The following is a 9,065-nucleotide window of genomic DNA, read 5'->3' as shown; positions in this document are numbered from 1 at the left end:
TTATTTGCACCTGTAGAAGAGGCCTCAACCCATTTATCTTAAAATAAATGCATAAAATACCTATGCAGATTCTGGTAAGAATCTTAGGTGTTAAGAGTTTTGAGTTTCTTTCATGTCTCTGTTTTCTTCATTTCCCTGTTGTTTATTTTCTCTTAGTGCTGCCATTTTAGTGCATTCCTTTGTATACTTATATCTTAATTCATTCTTGTTTTCTTTGCACATTTGAATTATCTCTGTTAAATCCCCCCTAGTGTTTGGATGTTTTAGTTCTCCCTCTCCCTTAGTTCCCTGCCTTCTCTCTGCCTCAGCTGCTCCACATATGGCCTGATTGACACACACTTGCATCCAATAACATTCTCTCTCTGTATATTTAAAGCTTTAATCACATTGCTCTCTGCTGGATCCTCCCGTTAGACTCTCTGGTTTCATGCCGTTCTCTCCTGTTGTGCCTGTGACTCCCCCATGTTCCTTGTCCTGTTTTTCTGTGCTTCCTTCTAAGTTTTCTTGTCCTCGTTTTTAAACTATGTACATCCAACAATCCTGTCATCACTTTCGTCCTTCACCCAACCTACTCATCCTGAAAGATGCACAGAAAAGTGCTTTACCATGTTAAGAAGTGTGTTGTGTAAGTTCTGGGGTGTTACTGCATGCATTTCATTGTATGCGTTGGTAAAAAAAATATAAAAATTGAGTCAAACAGGAAATTATTTTCAGGTATACCTATAAACTTGGCAGGTAGCGTTTATAAAATAATAAGCCCTCCCGCCTGTAAGTAGGTAGGCTTTTTTTTTTTTTTTTTTCCAGAAAGAGGTTTAACATGAATGATTCTTTAAAATAATAATGAACGGGATTGTGGAGAAAAAATGCGAGGCTGAAACCACAAAGAAATTAATGAACCCGCACAGGGATATATGAAGGGAAGTAGGACACGGCCTGCTTTTCCACATCGCAGCCACCAAGCGACAGTATTTCTCCCTTCTTGAGTGGAATCGCTCCCCTTTGGATTGTTTAATCACATGCTGGGAAGGTTTGAAGTGGCGGCTTTATGTCACACATGCGTACCGACAGAGTGAATGGCACACGGGCGCAGAAGTGACTCCGAGGAGAACAGAGCAGAGAGAGCGGAGAGCTGATCCTTGGCAGCTGGGTGAAAGCCTTGACAGGCAGGGGGTAGAGAGAGAGAGAGAGAGTGGAAGAAGAGGCGCTCGTGGAGAAGATGAACATGAAACCCGTGGGAGGTTGTAGTATCAAACCACCGGTGCCCACTCTGTAGGGCTCGCGGAGGAGTCACGGAAGGCGTGAATTTGGCTCAGTTGGGGGGAAAAGTTCTGCAGCTGTGCATTACAATGGTAATAAATGGGTCTCACCTGAACAGCTCCGCTCGGGACCCCAGTGAGGCCGTGTTGAGCCGCCCGCCGTGGGTCACCACAACTTTGGGCTGCTTTCTCATCTTCACCATAGTCGTTGACATCCTGGGGAACCTGCTGGTTATCTTCTCCGTGTATCGAAACAAGAAGCTCAGGAACGCAGGTGAGCACGGCAAGTGTGGAAATAAATACGTGAAAAACAAAAGCAAAAGAAAAGTGGAGATATGTTGAGCGCGCGTGATTACTCAGCTGCGACAAAAACAAAACAAACGTCAACAAGTGATTCGTGGCGCGGGCCCACTCACGTGGAAACACGTTTATTAATGAGAAACCAAGTTTATTACGCAGGCGCCGCAGGAGAGAAAAATGTTCGGCTTCAGGATGGTAAGCACAAATTTGAGTTCGTAATAAAAAAAAAAGGACACTTTAAACAACGCAATCTCCTATTTATTCATTTAGCAACTTGTTATTGAATAATTGTCCTTATGTTTGCTGCGTGCAGCTGACAGAAATTAAGACATTATCATCAGCTAGCTCCGAAGTGCTTTTGAGACTAACAAAATTCCACCGACCTCCACCAAGTTCCAGACAGGTAAAACAGCCTCGAAAAGACGCATTGTCACGATTATTGACTGGAAACCACGGAGAAAGCCCTGCGCTCACCAGACACCTCCCAGCTTATTTCTTTAATCTCATAAAGTGAGAAACAAATGTCACCTTTTAGTTTTTTTTGTTTGTTTTGTTTGTTTGTTTCTTAGCTATATGTGCTTTTAAACGCCCCATTTCACTGTGAATACCATGATAGTAGGGGCTGTGGATTAGATTGTGGGCCCTTTGTGAACAAGCAATGTATGTCTTGGCTATGGAGGCGGTAAAGCGCTCATCATTTAACAGTCAGAATAAAGAGCGCCGATGAGAAAACCTAAGAGGCTCCTGTCGTGCTCAGGTCTACTCACTCTGACTGGCAGCGGCGCTTATCATCGCTGTCATCATTTGGGGGGAGGGGGCTTTGGAGGGTTGATTTCTAAACGCACTTAGTCTTTCTCTCGTTGCAGAAATGTTATGGTCACATCAGATATCCATCATGTGTTATAAAGATAACTATAGCAATGAGAGACAAACCTCCTGTGAGATGTAGACGCAGACATATTTTGTGTCGCCCCGTCCCCGCAGGTGAAGAGGGGTTAAAAAGCCTTTAGATAAATTAATAAGTTATTGCTTTGGCATGATATTGTTAAAAATTGAGAAAAGACGCAACCTGTAATTTGAGATTATTTATTTGGTGCGGGAAAGTCCCGTGCTTGGAAACAATTGTCCTTTTTTTTTTTTTGTAACCTGTGGCACGATTATTGGTAATCCTAACAATCCATTTAAAAGAAATTTAACTGAAACATTTTTTTTTTTTTTTGCTTTACTTTCTAAAATGATCAGGGTTTCTAGGAAGTTTAAATCAGTTATCCATGGCTTCTTGTTTTCCGTTTTTATAAAATTATGCTGTAACTCACTGGTTCATTCTGAGCTACTCTTCAAAATGACCAGAGAAACTGTCATACACATAAGGCTGATCTCTGTAAGTGCAAAAATTGCACTTACAGAGAAGGGAATAAGTGCTTGCCTTAACTTAACCATTCAAACAAGATGAGCATCCACGTTTATGTTGCCACCATGGACAGTGAGAAGGATTTATAGGGGGTTAAAAGCTCCTAAGCTCACTGTTAGAGAACAATAGCAAAGGATGGCACCTTGAGGTCACCAAGTGTTCATAGCAACCATTCAATGCTTCCTAAATGCCAAGTAATTGTTTGAGAATGATGCCAAACCAAAAACGGCTTACATGTCCTAGCATAACAGATGTAAACATGCAGAATTGCTAAACTCTATTGGGACTTTCACTGCAACTGCTTTGCTCAGACTTTTCTCTGTGCATGTGTTCTTACTGAAAACTGTGTATGGACTAGAGGTGGAAAAAAATCAGGTCCACTTTTAAGTAGGGTAGAGGATCTGTGATGCTTTTTGTTCTAGTCTTAAGTGCTGGCCTATTGGCAAAAGGAGGGTTGTACAAAGTATTAACAGCAGGGAAATAAACAATTGTGCCCCCAGTGATTATTTTAAAAACAATTACTTCTTTGTTGTAGGATTTATATCCCTACTAAATGAATGCACTTAAATTAAATGTTGATTTTAAAATATTTCACTTTACCAGGGATGCCAAATAACTTGCTAGTCTCTGTATATTGACTGTTATAGGTCGCAAATTGATAAGCATGATATCAATACTTTGTAATAATCAGCAGCTGGCGAAGCCCTAATAAAGGTGCTGACTGTTCTGTTTCTGTTGCTCACATCTAATCTGCTTTAGAAAAATTTGTGTTCATGAAAGTCAGGAAAAAGTGTGGATTTTATCTATGGTCGAGCACTGCCCAGTAATTGGTGTGACAAAAGCACAATACGAGAGAATGGGTAACTTTAGGAAACTGCATCTTTAAAGTTTTCTCCTTATTATGGTTAATGCCATGTAAGGAGGTCATATTACAACACCAGGATTTTAATCAACCATGTAAGTTAGCTTGTATTATTTCAAGACTTCAGTGCCTTTTGTGAGTAAACTTTCCAGCTCATTAAACCAAATCTTTTTCTCTTTTTGAATTTTTACTTGACATCCTGAATGTGCAATATTTAAAGATTAAAAAGAAATTACGTTTTATTGCATTTTGCAATCCATGAATATTGACAAGGCTTGGGTAAACTGGAGACAGTTCCTCAAGATCATGCTTTTGGGGCACAGTCGCTACTTCCCCTTCAAAGGTCTGAAGACGAGCATGCCAAACTTGAATCTCTTATGATTTTGATGTCAAACAGCTGCTGGCAAATTGTATATGGATTGGCAGACTTATTGATTTACATAAAACCATCCTGTTCACGCTTTTAATCATCGTTTGTTTTACCAGACACAGCAGGAATCTGATAATGCAGAGGATTGTTTGACCACATATTTGACTTCACGGCATAAAAATATCAGGAGTGTATTTTAGCAGGTTCATTTTACAGCCAAGTTAAATTTAATTTCCCTTTGGCGAGTCTCCGCTATGGCTAAACAAGTAGGCATATATTTTCTTGGCATGTGCTGAATGTTTTTAGAAACTGCAGGGCAGTCTGACTAGAAGGGGATAAATTAAACAGTAAGTAATGAAACTTACTCAGTGGAGAACCTGGCAGGCATCATAGGCACACATTGCAAGAAGTAGCAGCGCTGCCGTCTATGCATGACCAAATCCTGTGTCGGCGCATGAAACGGCCCATGATAGAGTGAGCAGGGAGCCAACAACACATGGTGATTACTCTCAGCTGCATGAGTGAGCACGATCAAAATTGTGGCCTCAGCTCACTGCCAATACATTATCTTAAATGTACCTTTTCTGGTTGTAATGAGGGAGTTTTTATTTTTGTGCTAGAGCTGAAATGATTCAGGCCAACACAGCCTTGTCAGAGCTAATATTTTGACTGTCTGTTCAGGCGAGAAACACTAGAGTTTGGAATATGATCTGAGAAAACCAAATCTGACAGCTGGGCGTGAGTGCTGACATGCCACCTTGGTGGGTATTTTCCTTCCATTCCACAAGACTCAACGCTTTGAATGTTCAGTGTCTTCATCTGGTATTTCGGTGTGAAACAGGGTGGATTTTTTTGTGTGTGCAAGATGCCTCTCTGAGGTTGGTTGTCAGTTGACATTGTTTTATAATGGAATCATATTTTTTTCACACACATTTGGTCACAAGTACACTTCTGGAGATAAGGAATGAGAATCAGAAGATGCTGACAGTTTTGATGTCAAATGTCTAGCCATGGTAACACAGGAATAATTCCCCCTGAGGGACATTTTCAGTTATCAACAGTTTCAGAAAGTTCTGTTTCTCGCATGAAAATCTGAAAATATTTGTACAGGTAGCCATTTGAACATTAAAATTCACTTGGCACAAAAATAAAATAAAAATTTAGTTTTAGTACATTTTTCCCGTTAATGGTGCTACATTTATGAGGAAAATTGATCTGTGGGTTGCACCCAAAGAAACGTTCCCAGATTCACACTGCAAATTCTAAACAGCTCTTTGCTGGAGGTAGTGAGATGGCTATGGTTGTCCCACGAACCACTGAAGCAGCATTTAAAAGATGAAAAAACTTTGAAAATCCCAATAAGCCTTGTTTCTTCAAATGTTTATCATCCAGTGGCTGATAGACATAGCAAACCTGACACTATGTTTCAGACTTTTGTGTAGAAGTAAGAAAGAAAGTAGCTCTAAAGTTTCAAAGTTATGTTGACAGAGTCAACTAAAGGCTGGCTGGTAACACTTGTGGTCTCACCACTTTTAAATAGTTTGTGTGGCAGAGTTTTAGGTATCCAGTAGGACCAATAAACATTTACAGGGTCAGTCATCAGTCAGTCATTTTCTACCACTTATTCCATAGTGGGTCGCAGGGGAGCTGGTGCCTATCTCCAGCAGTCTATGGGTACACCCTGGACAAGTCGCCATTTATAGGGTGATACTAAAAAAAAAGAATGATTTGTAAGCTTAAGTTCACTTCTGATGTGTAGGTCTCTTTTGACACCAAAATAAAGGCATTTCACTGTTTTCCAAGGATTCTGGGCTGCACTTATTTGAACTCTGAACCATTAAACTGCTCAAACCTGCACAGTTTGATATTCAGGAAACCTTTAATCCTGTTAGTTAAAACACAAAAAGGAGCAGTGCTTTGTCAGCATTAAGGGCACCTTAGAAGACAATCATGGATAACAAAAATATAGACTGGTCAAACCTGGACCAAACAATTCTGGGCTGATTACAGATTATTTAAAAATAAAAATTTTTGATTAGTGAATCATTGATGCTATTGGTAATTTTAAATATCTTCACTCACCTCAATACCCATACCTTTTGTCTAATAACTGGTTAACTGATACTTTGATAGTTTGGTTGTGTTTTCAGAAGTGTGATTATCCAGCAATTTACTTGAGAAGGCTGTCAGCACTGAATGTCTCTCTCCATGCTTAGTTTCTTGGCCTCTAAAATGATTAAGAACAATATAGATATTTTTGTAAAAATGACAAATAATCACTTCCAGCTATCAGCTTCCTTCTATTATCAGTTTTCTCCTTAACAGCCTAAACCAGTCCAGCCAGGCTTTAGTGCAAACAAAGGCACTAAAGGCTGAACAAGCACCATTCTCTAGATGTTTTTTTGTTTCTTTCCTGACCATTTTTGTGTATTCCAGTGGATCAAATGTTTTAGAGTCAAACTGAGCTGTCAGCAATAGTCAAAGTCACTTACATCACCTATATTCTCCCTTGTGATGCTTGGTTCAGATTTCATTGAATCATCTTGACCTGCTCTTTATGCCTGAATATGTACACATAAAGCAGCTAAACTGGCATGGTTAGTAAAAATGCTGCTTTTTTGTGCCATTGTTACTCATAAAAAGTAATAAAACAAATGGAGCAGCACGGGAAACTTCAAACAGTGACTCATCTAATGTAGCATCCACAATCTGAAGTGACAGGTAGAGAAAAGCCTCACAGATCTGATACTTCTGTGTCCTAAGCTCTCCCTGCGCAAAATAAATCAGAAACTCCATATTGTAGCAGGACCATCTTTTATGATTGAGTGTTTATGTTGTTTAGCACTGCATGATTTGGTTATGCTCCATTAAGGAGATATTTTACCTTTTAGTCTCAGTTTCATTATCATTGGCAATTAATATTTTACTGCGTTACTGGAGCAATAATAAGCCTATGTTTCTAAATAAAATGAATGTTTTAGGTTTGTAAAAATGCTCCAGCTTTGTTGTGAAATTGTACACAGAAATTGTCTCCGCCTCATGGAGCTTAATAGAGAGAAAGGAAAACAAATCCATATATGTTATAGAGCAGATGTTGATTTCACAGCTTCCTGTTTAAATTATGATCCTCTGGCTGTGAGAAACTGTAAGCATTTGAGCTTTATCAGGGTCGTATTCATCTCTCAGTGTAAGACACAAAAAGTACCTTGGATTTTGTAGTTCCTCATCAAACTCATTAACACCTCCTTTTCATATTTGGCCCCATTATAACCGAAAAGTTTTATGGGTTTTTTTGGGATTTTATGTGATAGACCAACATGAAAGTGCACAGTTATGAAGTGGAAACAAAAAGGATATGTGGATTTTAAAAATTCTGTTAGAATGACAAATCTAAAGGAAGTAAGATGTGCATTTGTATTCAGCCCCATTTACTTTCATATGCTAAATAAAAGCCAGTGGAGCTAACTGCCTTTAGATGTCACATAATAAGTAAAGTCAATACTTTGTAGGACAACCATTTGCTGCGAATACAGCTGCAATTAATTTGGGGTATGTCTCTACCAGCTTCATCTACAGACCGGACATTTTGCCCTTTTTTCATTGCAAAATAGCTTAAGCTCAATCAGATTGGATGGGGAAGATTTGTGAACAGCAGTTTTCAATTGTATTCAAGATCTGGACTAAGATCTGCCCCAGTTTCTCACATCTTTCCATTTTTAGGATTGAGCTGTATTTAGCTTATCCCAGCTTTATGTACATTCCCTATCTCTCTTGAGCATGATGTTGCCACCACCATGTTTCATAGTGTGGGCAAGGTAAAATACTGACCAAAAAGACATGACGAATAGTTATATCAACATATTTCCCCACATTAGGTGTGGATCTCTGAGGTCCTCCAGAATTACTTTGGGCCTCTTGGCTACTTTTCTGATAAATGCTGTCCTTGTCCAGCCTGTAAGTTTATGTGGATGTTAATCTCTTTTTGTTGTGCCATACTTTTTCTTATTTCAGAAGAATGTTTTAATACCATTAAAGTTAATTAGATCCACTGAATTTTAAGGAGGCATGCACGGTGGTGTCGTTGGCAGCACTGTGGCCTAGTATTAAGAAGATCTAGCATTTGAATCTGATTCTGGGGTCTTTCTATGTGTAGTTTGCATGTTCTTCCTGTGCATGCTTGGGTTCTATCTGGGTACTCTGGCTTCCTCCCATAGTCCAAAAATATGCGTGTTAATTGGTCTCTCTAAATTTTCCCAAAAAGTGTGTGTGTGTGCATGCGTGTGTGTGTCTGTGTGTGTGTGTACATTACAATAAATAACAAAATAATTTATTGAATTACTACTGCACTTCAGCTACATTTTTCAATCTCAAAGTGCTACAGTAAAAATACAACTAGAAAATAAAACAATAACTAAAAGTAGCAAAATTCAAAGTACATTTAAACACAATAAATTCTTTTAAAGATGAAAGCCTTTAGTAGGGGTGCACCGATTGCAGTCTTCTGACCGATCACTGATTACCAATCTTTAAAGCCTGATCTGCCGAATCCAATTTTGGCCGATACCGACTTTTTAAATAACTGACACTGTCAGGTGTTATAAGGTCACAATACACCTTCAATATTTCAATCTTATTTAACTGATAAACATTGAACAATACCTGTGAAACAATACAAACATGTTTTAACTGCACATGAGGTAGTGCTCCCAAATATAAATGAAAAGTTTAGAGCATTGTGGTCCCTTTAGTCCTTCGTTTTTTTTCCTTTTTAAAAGAAAGAAATCTTGTGCAGCAGGTTAGACAAGTAGATAAGATCAGCAGATAAGAATGGTTTCACATGTAAGGGTTAGCCAATCACAAAATCTC

At 39.0% G+C, this 9,065-nt stretch overlaps 1 protein-coding gene across 1 annotated transcript in view; it reads left to right on the top strand.

The window, feature by feature from the left end:
• Window positions 1–1,023: 1,023 nt before the first annotated feature.
• Window positions 1,024–9,065, top strand: part of mtnr1aa (melatonin receptor 1A a) — an 80,801-nt gene continuing 72,759 nt past the window's right edge. Inside the window, exon 1 of the mRNA XM_047364557.1 lies at window positions 1,024–1,530. Within this exon, the coding sequence (XP_047220513.1) occupies window positions 1,347–1,530 (184 nt within the window). The 5' untranslated portion in view covers window positions 1,024–1,346. The remainder of the gene's footprint in view (window positions 1,531–9,065) is intronic.

This window comes from Girardinichthys multiradiatus, chromosome 5 (genome assembly GCF_021462225.1).
Source record: "Girardinichthys multiradiatus isolate DD_20200921_A chromosome 5, DD_fGirMul_XY1, whole genome shotgun sequence".
Classification (NCBI taxonomy): Eukaryota; Metazoa; Chordata; class Actinopteri; order Cyprinodontiformes; family Goodeidae; genus Girardinichthys; species Girardinichthys multiradiatus.
The sequence above is the reverse complement of the archived record's forward strand: the minus strand, read 5'-3'. Positions and strand labels throughout refer to the sequence as shown.